Source organism: Cupressus sempervirens, chromosome 2 (assembly GCF_028749045.1).
Source record: "Cupressus sempervirens isolate cs-2001-9-10 chromosome 2, ASM2874904v1, whole genome shotgun sequence".
Lineage (NCBI taxonomy): Eukaryota > Viridiplantae > Streptophyta > Pinopsida > Cupressales > Cupressaceae > Cupressus > Cupressus sempervirens.
Genome location: NC_143119.1, coordinates 28,013,735 through 28,032,480, shown reverse-complemented (window position 1 = coordinate 28,032,480; position 18,746 = coordinate 28,013,735). Strand labels below are relative to the sequence as shown.

The following is an 18,746-nucleotide window of genomic DNA, read 5'->3' as shown; positions in this document are numbered from 1 at the left end:
ATATCATTATATCTGCACAAAAGAGGAAAACATTAGTAATTTGATATCAAAAGACAAAAGTGGGACTCAACTAGTGCTCAAACTAACGAAAAACTAAGCAAAAATTAATAAAACTACCAAAAACTAACCAATACCCCCTAAAATGCCTATTTTGTGCACTAGCACACCTAGCGTAGGTGCGCTAGTGTGCTCTTGTTTTTCTCTTGAGATAGAAAAGTGTGCAGTTATGCACCTGTGTGCATGCAAAACTATGCTTTGTGTTATCTTTTAAGGGGGGGACTTGGTCTTTTTTTTTAGTGCGGAGATGCGCACCTCTTGAGGGTGCCCACATGCGCATGTGCGCACCTCCAAGAGAGGTCTTTACCTTAGAAGGTTGTGGAGTTTGGATGTGGAACTACGCAGTGGTGGAGGTTGAAGGGGTGCAAGGGTATCCTGAAGAGGGGAGAGTAGATGAAAATTAAGAGAAGGGGTCGAGAAGGGGGATATATAGGCTCGAGGTCATGCCTTGGTGCGCACACCTTTGAGGGTCCATTCATGCACATCCTCGAAAAGAGGTTATGTGCGCATATGCACACTTAGCACACATGCACAAGTGCACACATTATGCACTAAAAGGTTAAAAACTTGGATTTCTCTCCCTGTCTAACTATCCAACCCTACTCGATCAAAGACCAAGGTTTGACCTTGACCTAGAGTAAGGTCTTAGCTGACTGAGACGCCTAACTAGGTGCCTCGTAGAAGTTTTTTGCAACTAGGGGGTCCCCATTTTGTGACTCAAAATGGGGCATGCCTTGTAGGACCACAACAATACCATATTTGATGGTGTGGCCTTGAAACCTAAGTTATTAGGTGCATAACTTAGTAAAATTAGAGTGATTTGAATTTTCCACAAGATTTTGAGAAGTGTGACGTTAAAGTGCTCAACAAATGTATCATCTCCTCTATAAACACTTTATTACTTGGCTTAATAGAAAATCTTGTGTCAATCTATATAATGTTGAGTTCAAATCTTCTATAATACAAAGCAATATCTTAATCTTTTTCCAATATGTTTAATAGTATTGAGTTCAAATATTTTATACCACAAATAAACCTTAATCATCCTTCAAGTATTTGTAGCAACCTATATTTAAAATCATCTCAAATCAAAATGTACACAAAGATTTGGAATGAGAGATCCATGAAAAGAAAAAGTTTTAACAAATATCAAAACAAAAGCTAGAAGACTATGGCTTAGAGGTACCCATATCACTCCACCTTTTGTTGGAAAATAAGACTTTATCTCTATCACAATAAGTTAAAGATGGTGACAAACTATGTCGACAAAAAAGAAAAAGAAGAACAATATGATACTACGTTGACAATGACACTTATGACTATAATGCACCTATAAGATTGTTGAAAAGAATTTTACATTTGATGCTTCAAAGAGAACATGGGCAGGTTGGTGGTGCTTTCTTAGCTTACCACTTTCAAATAGAGAAACATTTTATTGTTAAGATTTTGATGAAGTTAGGTGTTGTTTACTACTATCTTAAAGTTTGGACCACTTCAAATATGACTTTTTATATATTTGAAAAACATATAATATTAAGACCATTTGTTTTTTATTAAGGAAAACTGGTTTTGAAGGGTGTGTGGAACCCTTTATAGATCATATAATTTTCAATGAAGCCCAAACATAATAACAACAAACCTTAGATGAAATAGGTTCCCCGATAAAACAAAGTGACTAGGGTGGCCTCACAGATTACACAGTGCTCTACTACCACCTAAACATGTTTTAAATGGGATCCTCAAACCCCATGGTTACAAAAGAAGACATTTTTAATCCAGAACCATGTCAAACAACAAGACAACAGGCCAAAGAGACTAAGAGAAACAAAACAAAAAGGGGTAGCCTCAAAAAGACCAAGCGAGCAATAGGAAAAGAAATCCAAGCTTCAAGATTTCCATTTAGCTTACATATTTTGAGAACGTAAAGACATATCAAATGATGGAATAGAGAGCTTGACATTTTTTCCTTTTAGTGTTGTCGATCCCAGCAGCCTTCTACCAAGCAAAGTCATCCACACCACAAACAACCCCCAAAGCCCTCTTAGGGAAGAAGTACCACCACCACATGAAAGAGAGGCAACAACTCCTCCGGAGCTAGAGCCACATGAGGAGCAATAATCAGATTAGCACTAGCAGCATCTGAAGGAGGGACAATTATATTAGCCACCATCATAAGGGAAACATTTAAATCATAAGGAGCAGCAACATAATTTGCCTCCAAAGAATCTTGAGAAGAATCAACCAACCCACCCCCAATAGAGGGAGCTTTCTAAACAGTGTAGTGATCATTCAAAACCCCCTTCCACCAAGAAGGCGACTTCTTTGATCTAACCTTTCCAGAGGAGCATCACACAATGAGGTGGACAGTCTAACACCTGAATGGAATGCCCTCATAATCAAGAAGTTGAATCCAAGAGCCATTGGGAGAGGCCAACTTAATCATTTCTTGGGAGCCCCTTAGAGATGTCTATCTCCACAAGAACGTGAGCATAAGTCATCTGAAACACATTAGAAGACGTAGTATCAACCAACAAACAATCCCCTAGGGCATCCTCCACAACCTCTAGGACTGAATCCAACCATAAGTGAAGGGGAAGATTAGGCAACCTTACCCATAGAGGAATCTTGTTAAAGGATTCAATCCATGGATCAAAATCCACAAACCAAGGTTTGGCCATCAAGGGGATCCTCTCCTCCCGAGAGAAATCACACCAAAGGATGACATTTAAATCATCAGTAGAAGCAAATTTCACAATGAAAAAGCCCCTTGCCACAGGGAAAATCTAGACAATATCAAAAAATATAGGCTCCCAAAATTTGGAAATCCAGGCATGCAGTTCCGACAGAGAGGGCCAGAAACCCTTAAACTGAAAAAAAAGGCAGCAGTAGAAAAGTCCTCCGCATAAGTAGAAATCTCATTGACAAGATCAAACTCTAGAATGATCACAATGGGGTTACTTACTACAATAGGCTCAGCAGCACGGGGCCCCAGACGCACGACCTAACCACTAAGTCCAGCCTCATAAGCAACCACATCTACGTAAGAAATGACACAACCACCCACAGCTCCTGGGGAACGAATCTCCCCACCAGGAACGTGAGAAGCCCTAACTCGAAAAGCAACAAAGGGGTCGTTCCCCACCTTGGGCAAAGGGTGAAACCCTCCATCAAAGACCGCTTGAGAAAGGGCAGGAGAAGCTCAACGAACACAACCTACAATATCACCGCTAAAGGAATTGGACGAAGCAGGAGCAAAATCCAAGGCAAACACGGACGCAAGAGTAGAAGCAGCAACAAAAGCCAGAGCATTAGCGAGAGCGAGTGACATTTGCGAATGAGAGGGATGAGGCCCTTTTATGACCTCAAAATAACTAAACTTTGGGGGAAAAGTTCAATCCTATACCCCAGGTCAATGGAGCAGGTACTTGGCACAAAACTCTCATAAGGGAAACTAACCTACAGCCATTCTCCACTACAAAGGGGAATCAAACCTATGGCCTCAGGGAAATAAACCTCAAGTCATAAACCAACTCACCTACAAGTGGCAGCTTATATTAAGACCATTTGTTAAAAAGTAGCATTTTATGTTTTCATTTACAATATTGACTTAGAATATTAATTTTAATATATATTAGAATAATTAAGAAAATTTTAAAATAGTTTTGAAACTAACTTAAATTATAAATAGGAATTTATGACAGTTAATAATAATTAATTACTTATTGTAATATGATAATATAATATTAATTATTTTATGATCTTACAATATCAATTTTTTATCTTTCCTAATAAATACTTTAAAAGATTTATTTCAAAGAAAAATATATTGTTCTTTTCATAATTTATTCTCTTATTTTTCAATTTCTATCACTATAAAATTTATTTTCAATTTTGAGTTATTGTTATTATTACATTATTTTCTATTTGTTGTATTGGTGGAGATCACTCTAGAAAACTTTATATTTTATGGATGCATATATGTAAATTTTTATCATATTATAAAATTATAAAATAGTATATTGAAATTAAATTTATTAGATATTTCTTAGTCATATATCTACAATTTATATAAAGCAAGTTATATAGCATCTATAATACTTTATAAGATAATTTATATTTATGTAATAAAATTATATGATTATAAAATTATATATATACCCATTTAATATTAAAATATAATTAATCTAAATCAAATAATCAATAAAATATTTTAGAATTTTATTAATTTTTTTATTATTTTGATGTTTTACTTGAACATTTGCAAGGAGTTGATTTGAAAAGTTGTAAATGTTGAAGTAGGTAAATTATCGTATGATTCAAAGGGGGTAGCTTAAGTTACCTTTAATTTTTTTATTTGAAAGTGGAATTTTTAAGTGGTGATTCTAAAAGTGAATATGGTGATTCTAAAAGTGAATAGATCTAATCTGTAAGGGCATGTTTGGTTGCTAGAATTAGACATTAATCGACATTTGTAATTCCTAAAAATTTCTAATTTGTTGTTTGGGTGTGCAAAATCATATTTGGAATTGGAAAAAAGTAGAATTTGTTATCCTTATATACCCTCAAATCTAAGATTTGCTCTTCCATCTAAATAGGTGAAATTGCTCCAATTCCTATTTTGATTCCAATTTGCCAAAAACTTGGATTACATATGAATTGAAATGATTTTTTTTTTAAATCCATTTACTTGTACGAAATGCTTTAGAATCACAGTTTAATGGATTTCAAATTGGTGCATAGCAATTTCAACCATTAAAAGGGAAAACAAAAGTCTCTGGTTTGTGCTCAGAGAAGAGTCATCGTGTCCAAAAGCAATGCAAAGGCTTCCAATGTTAGTCATGAGAACAATAAATGGTGGAAAAGTATTCATGATGGCATGGGTCACCAAACTTTAGTGAGCCCATGGGAGAGTGTCAAAAATCAAAGAACATTTCTCCAAACATCAGAACACATTTTGATTCTCTCTAATTCTAGGTTGAGTATTGAAAAAAGATGAATTACTCATTTCAGGTCCAAAAGATACATAGACTTGAATAAACATTCCAATATGAAAAAGAGAAATGACAAAAACATTTGACAAAACTCTCCAAGAAGAATAAGAGAAAACCTACACAAATATTAGAGGAAAATTGGGTGCTAATAACGGAGCATAGTGCTTCTCATATAATTGTGGTAAGTGTTAGATAGTGGTTTGAGTGCAAAAGCCATGGGCTAATTTAGCGCAATATCCATTGGCTTATATGGTGTAGAAAAAGTATTTAAATGAGTCGTTTGTAGGTATTTGGATCCTACTAAATATGAGGGATTTTTGCATTTTGGTTTGGGGAATATGTAATTCTTGTGGCAAATTAATCTTCATCTTCATCATCCTCTAAAACACACATCAACAATGTTAGTAATTGCAACAATGGCCTAATGATTTAGCTAGCAATACCAATAGGAGTAGCAACTCCACAAGTAACACTAACAGTAGAGTGACAATAGCAATGAACCAATACAACATGAACACAACATTGTATCTTATGTTTGACCAGTGGGGAGAATCAAGTAAGTCTTTCAATTACACCACATCTATAAAGTCTACAACAGGGTTAGTTCCTAAATAGGACATTACAACCTATCTCTAATGCAAAGAGAAGGAATGATTTAGCCTTTTGGATGCATGCTTACAATTCTGATATAGAATGTCAGATTTTTGGTTTTGAACCAAACAAGTTTGGAATAACAACTTTTGAATATCAAATATTTTTGGATTTGAACCAAACGATCTCAAACTAAATTCCAAAAATCGTAATCTGAATTTCAAGTTCTAGAACTCAAAATCCAAAATTTCAAATTCCAACACCTAAACCATATTCCAACAACCAAACATGCCCTAAGCAAAATTGGATTTTGTGAATGGAATTGAAAATTTGTACTTTGATAAAATATCTTGGAGTCCATTTAAATTTTAAATTTATGTGTGAAAATGAACGAATTTGAATTCTACAACATTTCTTTTCTTTTTTATGTCATATTTTAAGGATTATATCTTCCTATTGATGTACCCTTGCACCTTCTTGTGGTGCAATTGCTAGTTAATAGTATTTAGACAAAAACAAAAACTCTAATCTTTTATATCCATTACATACCAAGATGCAATAACTAGTTTAACATAATACAAGAATACATAAAATGACTTTATAACTCTACATTTATCAATATTATTTCTGTATTTTATGATATTATAGAATCTTTTAGATTAGCATAAACCTTTCAAATGTAAAACTATACAATTTTTATATTTATCTATTTTTAAATTCTGTTGAAAAATATATAATTTATAAGAAAACGACAACCATAATAAACCGATATTTCAGAAAACAGAATAATGTCGATGTCGACGTAGGTGTGCCACTAAAGGCTACAGACAAAGAAAGTCTAGGTGGTGAGCCCGACGTTTCGGCGAGGGGATCAATTCGTCCGATCAAATCGCACCTACAATGCGTGGTACACGGTACTAAGAATGCGTTAGGCATTTCTTGGTTGGATAAAAAATGAATATAATAATAGTGCTGCAAAATTATTTTGTCCTCCTTTCATAAAAGTCCTAGTTGTTGACACGTCATTTCAAACTTTAATATCCCATCAAATCAAATCAGTCGTCGTACACAGCTTTCCTTTCACGATAAGAATCACTAGGTTAGGAAAATAGTGAATATAATAATGGAGTAAAATTATTATTCTATTCTCCTTCCATGTGGATCCCATTGAGCAAGATGGGAATTCCACAGACGTATAGACGAAGAAACTAGACCAAAACTTCATTAAAACGAGACTGATTTTCGATCTGTTTTAATATCTGAAGAAACTTGCAGGCCCAACATGTTTTCCTCTGCCATCTCTTCGGACGCCCAGCCCTCCTTTGGATTCAATAAGCTCAAAATATATGACGTTTACTTGAGTTTTTATGGCCCTGACGGCAAATGCCAATGGTTTGCTAGCCGGCTGTACTCTTTTCTTGATGCAGCAGGCATTTTCACCAGGTTAGAAAGAAAATTTACAGATGATAGCCCTTCTTATCAACAAATACTAGAAAGTAGGATCTGCATTCCTATTTTCTCCCCAATATTTATGCAGTCGCAATCTTTTTTGAATGAAGTGTGTTTTATGGTTAAGTCAAGCGTCAAAATTATTCCCCTGTTTTATGGGATTGTTCCTTCAGAGGTTCGACACCAAGATATGGTTATATCTGCTCAATATTTCGATCAAGTTCTTATCAGGGAGATCATCGGAGCAGTGGAGAATGTTTCCTACACATGCGGCTGGTCAGGAGATCAATATAAAATCAAAGAAAGCACCGATATGAGTCTACGGTTGTTGGAAGAGAATGCTTTGATCAGTGATGTTGTGAGGGATGTAGTGAAATTCTTAGAGACGTATAAGATTCATTTGGATACTGCCAATTGCTTTGGTTTAGACTGGGGCGTAGAGCATATCAGGGGATTACTGAATATAGCCGATCTTCAAAAGAAGACTCTGAAAGTAGGTATATATGGCATGGCGGGGATGGGTAAAACCACCCTGGCAAAAGTTGTTTGCAAGAGTATTTTCTACAGTCAGTTTGAAGTGTATTGTTTTGCACTGGGTGTGGGAGAAAGATGCCAACAAGAAAATGGGCTTCTGAAGCTGCAAATCAATATTCTCAAAGAGGTTTCCCGATTCATACCCAAAGAGGAATTTCGATTCAGAGGCGAAGTAGGTCATATTGATCAAGGTAAGCATCTGCTACAGGAGTGTCTCATGGGTAGGAGAGTTCTTCTCCTGCTGGATGACATTCAAAATGCCGAGCAGTTGGAAGCCCTTGGGGGAAATTTCAAGGACTTCGGGTTAGGCAGTCGTTTGCTCATTACATCTCAGAATCAACAAATTCTAAAACTGGCAAATGTTGATGAAATGTATGAGGTAAGGAGGCTTCCTCAAGAACATGCTATGGAGTTGTTTAAATTCCACGCCTTCCCTGATTCCCACTGTCCAGATCCAGATCTACAAACCCTAAGCATCAATATTGTCAATGCCTGTGAAGGCCATCCTCTTGCACTACAACTTCTTGGCAAAAGCCTTCTCGGTGAAGACGATAGAAACGTTTGGAAAGACATGGCAGAGAAGCTAAGGGATGATCCTTATATACAAAAGAAACTCAGAGCATCCTACGATACCCTTGATGCCCATGAAAAGGAGATGTTTCTAGACGTTGCATGTTTTTTTGCAGGGCAGGACAAAGACATTGCTATGATGTTTTGGGCAGATCTTAAGTGGAAGTGTCATGCGTCTCTCGCACATCTCTTTCAAAAGTCCTTGGCCAACGTGGGGCCTAGAAATGAACTATTGATGCATCGCTGCCTCAGAGATTTGGGAGCAACTGTAGCAAATGAAGTTTCTACAGAACCCCATAAACGCACAAGAATATTCGCTGAAGACGATGTGCACCATGTGTTACATCGACCCTGGGTATGGATTTCCTCTACATTATATTTTATTTTTTCAACTTTTTCACGTTCCATAATGTTTTGTAACAGCTATTTTGTGTTCTTGCCTTACATGGTAGATACAATCCGTTTACTATGGAAGTAAGAAACGTTTTGTGTATGTTTTTATGGACTGAAGGAAAAGGCCAGGACAGTGCGTTATCTTTGCTACGAGCCCAAAGAAAGGAAGACAATCAAGGCAGGAATGTTCTTGCAACTGTACGGCTTGAGGTTGCTTTGGCTTGCAAATGTTGAGATTAAAGGACAGTTTCCTGAGGCATGTTACTTTGATGAATTGAGATGGCTGAGATTAACGAGATGTTCATTAACACGGTTACCTCCAGGAATGAACCTGAACAAGCTTGTTCTTCTGGAGGTTACCGATACCCACATAACTCATCTCTGGGACGAAAAGACAGAAGAAGAACCACACGTAAGGCATACAATTTTTGTTTTTCTTATCAAGTTTAAAGAAAATCAGGGGATTGGATTTATGCAAGTCATGATGTTTTTGAGCAGGTTTGGCCCGAAAAACTCAAAGTGCTCATTTTGAAAGGATGCAAGTTCCTTGAAAAACTTCCTGCTACAATAATCTATACCCAGTTGCAGATTCTCGACTTGCACAATTGCCATTCACTCAGAAGCCTGCCCAATGCAGTAGGAAACTTCCATAGCCTAGTTAATCTCAACATGAAAGGCTGTGGTGTTTCTTGTTTGCCTGAGGAGTTCGGTAAGCTTTCAAGTCTGCAAGAATTAGATCTATCCTGGTGTAAGAATTTGCGAAACCTTCCGCCTAGTTTTGGCAATCTGACTCGATTGGAGAAACTAGAAATCCACCACAATTCAAATCTTATAGAGCTGCCGGCCACCATGGGCGGGCTGAAAAGTTTAGTATATCTGGATGCTAGCTATTGCAAACTGTCTGAAAATGGACTCCCAGCCGGAATATTCGAATTGTCTTCGTTAAGAATAATTCATCTGGAGCATAATAGATTTCGCAGCCTTCCGGGAGGCTTCCAAAAGTTGAGTGGACTGTGGGAACTTCATTTGGACGGGTGCAGCGAGCTTTCTGAATTGAAAGCGGTCCCACAATCACTGGAGATGCTGTATGCGCGTGACTGTGTGCGTTTGGAAAGGTTGTGCAGCTTGTCCGGACTGAAAAGTCTGTGTAGATTAGACATAAGCATGTCATGTCATCTGACGTGTTTGCCTGGGTTGGAATCGCTGCAAGGATTGACAACGTTGAGATTGGTGGGATGTAAGAAACTTTCGAGTGCAATACTGGGAAGCTGCTTGGCGGGTCTCAAGTCTTTGGAGAGTATTTTCATTGCGGGGCCCGGCGTCACTTCACAGCAATTACTTACCTTCTACGACACCTTCAAGGTAGGCCCAACGAAAGTGCTCTCCCACTTCCCATTCACATTGTTTCTGTCAGTAAAATAAATAAAAAACGTATTTGTCCCGGCATGTCGCAATTAGAAATTAGAAAAGTACACTGTGGCCGTGGTAGTTGAGTGATTTATTTTGGTCTTCGTAAAGTTTGGAAATTGTCAAATCACAGTTAATTTTTTATAACAGATTATTTCATAATTATTCTTATCGAATATGATGCCACCCCTTAAAAAGTGTAAAAAAAGTGTGAAAAGAGCAGGAAAAAGTGAAGCTCCTACTTCTACACAGACGTTTTTTTTTTTTTTTCCCATGTAATGATGTATACCATATAATTGGTCCTAATAGTTTTTATAATATAGTACAAATATTTGCGACTGTTTGCGACTGTAAAGTTATTATCTCTGATGATGACCATGAATGAAATGTATCTTTGAGTTCTAAAAGGGCAATGAATAGTGGGCAACTTCTAATCAGCAAACTAAAATTTAATCTTACCAAGGGGGACAGTATATTTTTCAGAACTCTCTTATATGTATTTTACAGTTTAAGTTTGCTGGATAGCCACCATCATGAAACCAAGAATAGTGTGAAAAAATATCAGTGCACCAATAGAATATAATTGAGCTCAGTCTTGCATTTTTGGGAATGTATTTGATGATGTGACCCTGGAACTTAAAAGCATGGACTTGCTAAATAAACTGTTGTAAAAAATTGTGTAATTTAAAATTTGTTCTCTACATTTTGAGAAGCTCAAAAATAGATCCTCTCTTACTAATACAATATTGTCAAGAAATTTAGGAACTGAAACCAATAAATAATCAAATAAATAAAATGTGTTCAAATACTACATCTTAATCCTAAATCTTAATTATTCAAAATCTTATACAATATATTTACTCTTGCTTGTTATAAAAGCGTGTCAATTTTATCTTTTATAATATGTAAAGTGATTTGAATATGACGTGTATTTGGCAGGCCATCTCTTTCAAGAATCAATGTCTCATGTCTGGCGGAGCCAACTCATACAATTGGCTGCACGCAGAGCCGAATGGACAAAACGAGAAGGAAGACAATTATTTTGAATACTGTGCAGTTGACAGCGAGATTAGGCACTGTGCAGGGTATATTGTTTGTTGTCTTTCGCTTGGCCAGGATATTAAACGGGAAGGCAGGACCAGGCTATGCTACAGCATTGAAAGGAATGAAAAATTGCGTGCATGTGAAATGATTCACCCGGATATGGATGATGGGAGTGAAGATGTGCTGGAATTACGTGTTGTGAGAGTAGAAGGTGATTTTGACTTCAGCTGGCTAAGGATGGGAGACAAACTAAGAGTGGACGCACGCTCTGATCATCAGACTTGGAAGGCGTGTTTCAAATTTTTGATGTATGATCCTCTTAATGTGATTTATCCCTCTGTAGAAGAAAAGCCTCCTCGCAAAATAACCTTTGGTGTGTAGAACTATACCGAGACATTAAGCTTGTTCCAAGCCAAATCTTCATTGAGATAAGATGTTTTTATTATAGCGTTAGCTGGGTTGAGCGCCGAAGTGAAATTATCGACATCTTCATTACTTCTTTCCTCTCTGTTTAGAATCAATTTTGTCAAATATATGACTGGAGTTCCATTTTTAATCGTAAATGATTGTCCTGAAATATAGAAGAATAAATGATGAGAATCAACCATGGTAATAAGATTCTAGATAAGCTTACACACTGTGGCTCATGACATATAAAGATGATTTTTACAAAAAAAATAGAGCAGACCTTTAAAAATCACTTCGTATTTATTTATAATTTATAATTATTTTTCAGTTGTACTGAAAATCATTAAATTCAATTATTGATTGCTCGAAAGGTAATTTTTAGTTGTCAAAATAGTAAAAACATAAATAGAAAAATATTAACAAGAAAATTGGAGAATAAACAAATTAATTGAAACAATGAAATATTGCCCTAATTTAGAGGGAGAAGTTGTATTGATGTAATTCAATTGAAGGATTATTACAAATCCTTCAATCTCTTTGGGTGTAAAGTTCTTTTTCACAAAGGTTTCTCTATCTAATTGGTTGTCAAATTTCATATAATAAATTGCTATCTATTTCTATTATCTTATTTTTTAATAGTCAATGTGCAGTGTTATGATTCTTTTCAAATTTATGAGTATTTTACGATTGAATTAAGACAAATTATTGTTGAAATGTTTATCAATTTGATCAAATGTAATTGTAAATTTTATGTTTTAAAATAAAGTTATTCATTTGTTGCATTTGTGGCCCAAAAATGTTTCATTCATTCAATTTTTTTTTTCTTTCATATATGTCATTCTCTAGTTGAAAAAACCCATAGCCTCATAAACTAAATTGTCAGCTGTCCCTTAAAACTATATTTGATCTTTGTTATCATTAAAATCCTCATAATCTAAATTCTCCCTTAATTCAAATATATCCTTGGGGTTTTACACCATCTTGGCTCAAATGTGCTGTTAAAACAAGTTCCTTTGGTGATTCTGTTTCTTCCCTCCTTATTGCATAAATCACTTCTTCAGTTAAGGAAAGGAAAAATCAAGATTCTACTGGAAGACCACACTACAGTTTTTTAATTGGCACAAAGATGTATCAACAATGGTTAGCAGACATGCCAGTTGTTTGAACTTCTGGTATATAATTTTCACTCTGGAAAAAAGAAAAAGAAACTACTTGAGTATATCATCCACACTGATGTCCTTACCAAATATAGTTAGTCATGATACTATCCATTAAAAGGGATAAAATTTATATGAACTGCGTGTTTATGTAAAGCCACCATTGTGTAAATAAGTCCAACTAGCATACACAATAGCTATCATATATACTTTAAAAATATCATACAAAAGGTTTTACAACATTATGTTTAGCTTAAATGAATAGTACTATTAGAATGAGAAATAACATGTGCTTGAGAAAAAATATAAAGTTTCACGTGAAATACCAGTCAAATATTTTATAATTTCATATTAGAAGTCCACAATTGCTGCAATTAGTTATTACTGTAATGAGTATGAAATTACACTTAGATCCAATAAAAAGCTTATTGCAGCAAGACTGATCTCTCAGAAAGCAAAATATCACCCTCAAACAATACACAAACCTTGCCAAATGAACCACTAGATGTCTTTTCATCCTCCCAAACAACGTGATCTACAGGGATTGTGGACTATGTACCTACAGACTGAGGGGAAAAATGCATTGAAGTGCTTCCTAGATATTATCATCAAGTCTACATGAAACCAATTCTGTCACACCTGATTTACAAGACCTCAATCACTAGGAAAACGATTGTAGCCTTTGGCAGGAAACACAGTTATAAATTCATACCTTTTGATACTTTGTGCCAAAAAGCCTAACCCATTGTAGCAAATCACACGCAAGAAGATTATCATTACTGTATCTATGGGAGTTAAGTAACTTGTGGTCATATGAAAATGTGACAGACAACTATTAAAATGTGCATTGTACTGATTACTGTAATAATACTGTTAAAATTTTACCCAAACAATGAATTGAACTTTGTAACTAACAATTTTAAAAGTAGTCAAAATTACAAACTATTCAGCTTATAAACTATGAAGTGTTTTTCATTGATTTTAATCTATAACAAGAGTTGGATATTGAAAAGATACCAGTCTCACCACTCAAGCATGTATAGTCCAAATGTCACATTATATAGGTAAATCTTTCTTTGGATCCGTGTTCCAATATTGGCTAAATATGACCTCTGCATTGGTTTTGAAATTTGTGACCTTCCACCTGAGCATACAATTCCAAATTAAAGATCAATGTTGTAATTCTCACATGAGCGTGTGGAACAGTAAATATGAACCAAGCAATACATTTGTAATAAAAATTAAAAATCACATCCAACCTAAAAACAAATCATGGCTAGCACGATTCATTCAAGACTGTAATTTTGGTCACAAGTAGACACGTTGTAGGAAAAAAGCATAAAGAGTGTGCAAGTGCCATCCCCTTTTACATCATATCATTCATAAGTTGGAATTTAGCATTGCCTTTGACATATCAGGTATAACTGCAGTGGCTGGGCTTGGGAGTGCCAAGGTAGAATTAAAAGTGGGTTAGAATGGAAGAGTGGAGATCAATCAAACAATCACTAAAGATCTATGATCTGCAACAGGCAAACAATTTCTGCTCATGGGTCCTCACTTCTTGCGACTGTTAGCCTATTTGTCCTTGCTAGTTCAAAATAGGCCTTGAAAGATAGGTATCTCATGTTGTGAAGAGTGTTGGATTTAAAAATGGGTTGAAAGGTATTCAATGGTAACTTAATCATGTTAATAAATAAATTGTCTATGTTTTGGGGGACTTTCATACCTTTTAGACATTAAAGAGGGGATTAGTGTTTGCACTCTGCAGAAATTGAAAAATTTGAAAAAAAACCAAAAAAAACCTTTTTTTTGTATAAACCACGCTCATAAACAAGGAGGTTAGAATTTGAAAAAGTCAATGAAAGAGTCAAGCTTTTATTAATGAGTTTATTTAGGATTTTACTTTTGAAAGATGTGATAAAAAAGAAGAAATTCATAGTGTACTCTAGGCAAGTTATGAAAAAATGTCACACAGCAGGCACTGAGGAGAGATTTGTGGCACATTAGAAGGAAGCTTGAAGGAGTTATTCCCTATTTTTGGCGTAGGAATAACAAGTGTTTCCTTGACCTTTGATCATTTGTGGAAATGAAGGAAACAAAATAACACTTTGCAGTACTGTGTATTCATTTTCTCATAAACCAGGTATGCACTCTGTTTTGGGGCTTTAAGCATTGAAAGAGTCTTTAAAAGAGGTGTGGTTTTGTGGTGACCGTTAATTTATGAGAGCATTAGTTGGATACTGAGTCTCTTGAAGTTATCCTTGTTGTTCCTCCATTTTGGGAATTCAAGAAACAAAGTCCACAAATCTTTTCAACCACTTGATAACTCAAATTTATGTGACATTCAAGCCACCATGAAAACACAATGAGAAGCTATTCACAGAGATTTTGGTGGTAAGGGTTAATTGTGAAAGACACCATGTATGCTGCCTTGTGTTTGGGTTTATATGTGGAGTTATACATTTCACTATTCACACACAAGGAAAACAGTTATGGATTTAATGCTGCAAGGAGGACAAATCAAACCATTAATAGATCTTGTTTAAGGTCAGTCAAAGAATGGACAATAGAGTGGGGTGCATACATGCAATCTGGGCAGAGGCTTGTGTTAACCAATGGATGGCCTAGGTTTCTGATTACAATGTGAAAGATGTGGTAGAAGTGCATTATGAAAATTACAGGAAAACCTAGAAGAACAGTTGAGATGTCATGTACAAAAGAAGAGATCTGCACTCCTCAAGAGCTGCAACTTGATAGTGGGATAATTTGAAATGGCAAAAGTGCAAGTTTGAGCATGGGCATGTTAATTACAAGATACTGAGTCAAAGGAAGACTGCAAGGGGCGGGTCTTGCAATGAAAAAAACATCATTAGTGAAGTTGAGTGCAATCCTTAAACAAAAAATGAGTGATAGTCATAACGAAGGGTACAGCTGAATACAGTGAGAGCATCAGCGGATGTAATCCACAACATTCTAACACATAGAAGACAAATGAACGTGACGTTGAAGGTATTATAAAGTGTAAAAGGGCAAATGCACCTCCTCTAAAACAAGTTAATGAGGACTTTAGAGAACTACAGAACAACATAGCCTGCAAAGTTCCGAACTGTAATCAATTTTGGTTTACCATTGCAAATTGCAGAAAAGTCTCAAGAATCAGATCAAACTGCATAGAATGATAACTTTCCATCCATTGCAAATTTGAAATTGGGTAGGACAGCTAAGAATATCTGTTAATTTGACAAGACGCTTCCTATACCTGATAACCATTGTGTTGGAAGTAAGAGCCCAACTCAAAAGGCAACTTTCATCAATCGTTTTAAACAAGCTTTCATAAACTGAATTGGTTGGCGATCATCATGCAGAGTGACCTCCTTAACAAGAAGATGATGGTCTTACTTCTTAAGCTATTGGGCAAAGGCACATTCATTAGCTCCCACCTTGGCTAAGTATCATGCCCATTTCATTAAGGGGACCACTAATACAGTGCTGAAATGGTTTTCCACAGTTGCAAGTGAAGGGGAGCAAAGCATAGAGCTTCACACAAGTAAATGCTTTAGAAGCATGCAGGTCCCAAAGTGGGTACAATGTGAACAATTGTGATTAAGCATCCTGTAGAACAACAATCTTCACTTCATTTCATAGGTACCAGGTTTCAAAAATTCTATTTGTCAAGAAGGTTTAAAAAAGGGGAAATACAGAATTTTTGTAAAGACTGATTTTTACTTACAATGGACACATCAACAAAATTTCCAGAATATCATCAGACATTATCATTTTTCTGAATATATATTTAAATGGATACATCCAATGAGGTTGTAGTTTCTGATTAATAAATAAGTGCGAGTTTCAGCTTGAACAATATATCCATTTTATCAAGTGCATCATCGTGTCCAGTGATGGCTAATACATCTATATATATGGTGAATACTTAAAATACTGTATACATCAATTTGCATCAAGTGCATCATTTTGTCAAGCATGGCTAATAGGTCAATATAACAAGTGCAATCAAAGTTCTTCATGAGACGACAGTTCTCGGACATTTGTACATCCATAGCAACAACCTCAAGAGCCCTCGAACAAATTGTCCATCCGCTACCATCGAGATGGGAGTGTGGCCCAGGGGCTTTTACTGCCCAGCCAGAGTGTTTAGCTCCCCCGGGGCTCATCATAACACGAAGAGCTTCCCAACCCCGCACGAGAAAGCTAACAACCCGGAACTAATGGGTCGGATTGGTCTGGTGCAAATGAAACATGAAAGTGGCAGGGGAAAGAAGCAAGCATTTACAATACATATGCAAATACAGCTTTGGCCAAAGCATTTTTTCCTGGTAGAATTGAAAAGTACAACATTTTAAGACTTCTACCCTTCCCTGATAACTCCACAATCGATACCCTCGCTTTTGTATCATGAAGAACACAAGCAGATTTATCCACGGTAATAGTGAGATATTTAGTAATTAACAATCATGGTGAAGCACAGATCATGATAGTCTCATAACAAGCTGCTGTTGAGATTAATCTTTCACACAAGAGAAAACAGATTAACATTTTACTCCTGTAGCTAACAATACAGGATTTTCTCAAAGGTGATCTTTCAGTAATGTAAACATGATTTAGTTTTTTTAAAACCCAGACAGAATTATTTCAAACAGTATACATTCAGCACTGGGATTTTAAAAATGTCTGTGAGCATAATGTATGTAGAATTTTTGAGTTTATTTTGAAAATAGAAATGAAGCTATGAGTGCAAAATAGACATGAATCGCTCATTTCTATATTGCAATTTCAGTATTATTTTGCACTTGTTTACAGTGTTATTCAAATTGTCTGGAACTCATAACATTAGCTAGTGAATTGGTGCTGAGTTTTGGTTTGCAAAACATATTTGAAGGGGAGTACATTTCTTAATCCAACGAAATGGCATGGCTTCAAAACAGAGTACAGGGTCTTAGCTCTGGTTGAACAATTACTACTACTGCCAAACCCTTAACTGGCCCTTCGAACTCGGGACCTCGTTAGTGGAGAGACCCCAGTACAATATTAGTTGCACTGAACCAGCAGCGCTGAACAGGGAGTGAAATTAGCCTGTTATACATCATGGCAGCGCCCACGGTTAAGGGAGATCACGTTGTGTCTGGGGAAGGTAGGAAGTCTTTTGGTGTCTCAAACGAGACCCAGGTCTGACCTAGGAAAGCTATTTGTCTAAAGCGGAAACGAACCGTGTTATTAGATGGACGGGAAAACACGAAATTTTTGGCTGATAAGGTCTCTTAACGCCCACTCCCCGTCACTGATCATATACACAGTGGATCGATCAAGAAGGGGGATCGCTGCCCTAACAAAGAAAGGCAACCATTTTTTTCTGAGCCATTATCGAAATCCCAGGCAGTAAAAGGAGGCGTTTCCAATCCCTGTGTCTGTAGTTTATGAAAAATAAAATATAAACTACGAATAGGACTGTAACAATGACAGCAGGTGATAGATATATAGGGTTAGATCCAACCGTAACAGCAATAAAAGCAGAAAAAAAAAATCAGATTTAACCAAGACACAGCGTAAGAGTTTTAAATTAAAATAGAGGTAAATATAGAAACCTGTAATGGATGGGTTCTCGCAGTTGCTCGTCCTCTTCTCTCTCTGGAAGTCCTAGTTTCCCCTTCCCGCTACGTGTCTCTCTCTCTCTCTGCGTTTTCCCTTTTTAATAATCCTCCTTCCTCCGCCGTTTCAGTCATAAGTTTTAGAAAACAAACAAGAAAGTGGCCGCTTTTGGTATGATATACCGATTTCGTGTCTGTATAGCCGTTACCGGCAGGTTATAATGGCCATCGTTTTAATTACGAGAATTTCTTATTTCTCCTCCCGATCATGGCCAGTTTTTAAAAAAAATTATTAGCGCATTTGTTTTTTTTAATTTTATTAGCACACTTGTTAAGAAGAGATACTAATGTGTCAAACTTTTCTCCATGCAAAATGGAAATGAAGAAGAGTTGTGGAGTGTTGGAACTAGGTAGCAATTATATCTTGGTGTACAATAGGGATCCTCAAGATATATTGAATGACACATTGAAATGAGGATTTGATTTAATATGGTTAAAGATTAAATCATTATTAATTATATTTTCTCTTAACGTAATTCTTG

The 18,746-nt window shown here is 36.1% G+C and overlaps 2 protein-coding genes across 5 annotated transcripts in view; one reads left to right on the top strand and one right to left on the bottom strand.

The window, feature by feature from the left end:
* Window positions 1–18,496, bottom strand: part of LOC149570912 (uncharacterized) — a 138,788-nt gene extending 120,292 nt beyond the window's left edge. The window contains exons 1-3 of one of the 4 annotated variants that reach the window (XR_016359732.1): window positions 18,202–18,451; window positions 13,628–13,745; window positions 10,750–11,607 (exon numbers count right to left, since the gene is read on the bottom strand). The gene's annotated coding sequence lies outside the window, so the exon portion shown is untranslated. Of the gene's footprint in view, window positions 1–10,749; window positions 11,608–13,618; window positions 13,746–18,201 lie in introns of those variants that run through there. The other 3 variants (XR_016359731.1, XM_089812472.1, XM_089812474.1) reach the window with 3 other exon arrangements.
* LOC149570913 (TMV resistance protein N-like) lies at window positions 6,072–11,599 on the top strand. Its single transcript, XM_089812470.1, has 4 exons — window positions 6,072–8,547; window positions 8,704–8,997; window positions 9,084–9,947; window positions 10,932–11,599. Exons 1-4 carry the CDS (start codon window positions 6,922–6,924, stop codon window positions 11,415–11,417), a joined length of 3,270 nt encoding a protein of 1,089 aa, XP_089668596.1. The 5' UTR covers window positions 6,072–6,921; the 3' UTR covers window positions 11,418–11,599.
* Window positions 18,497–18,746: the final 250 nt, after the last annotated feature.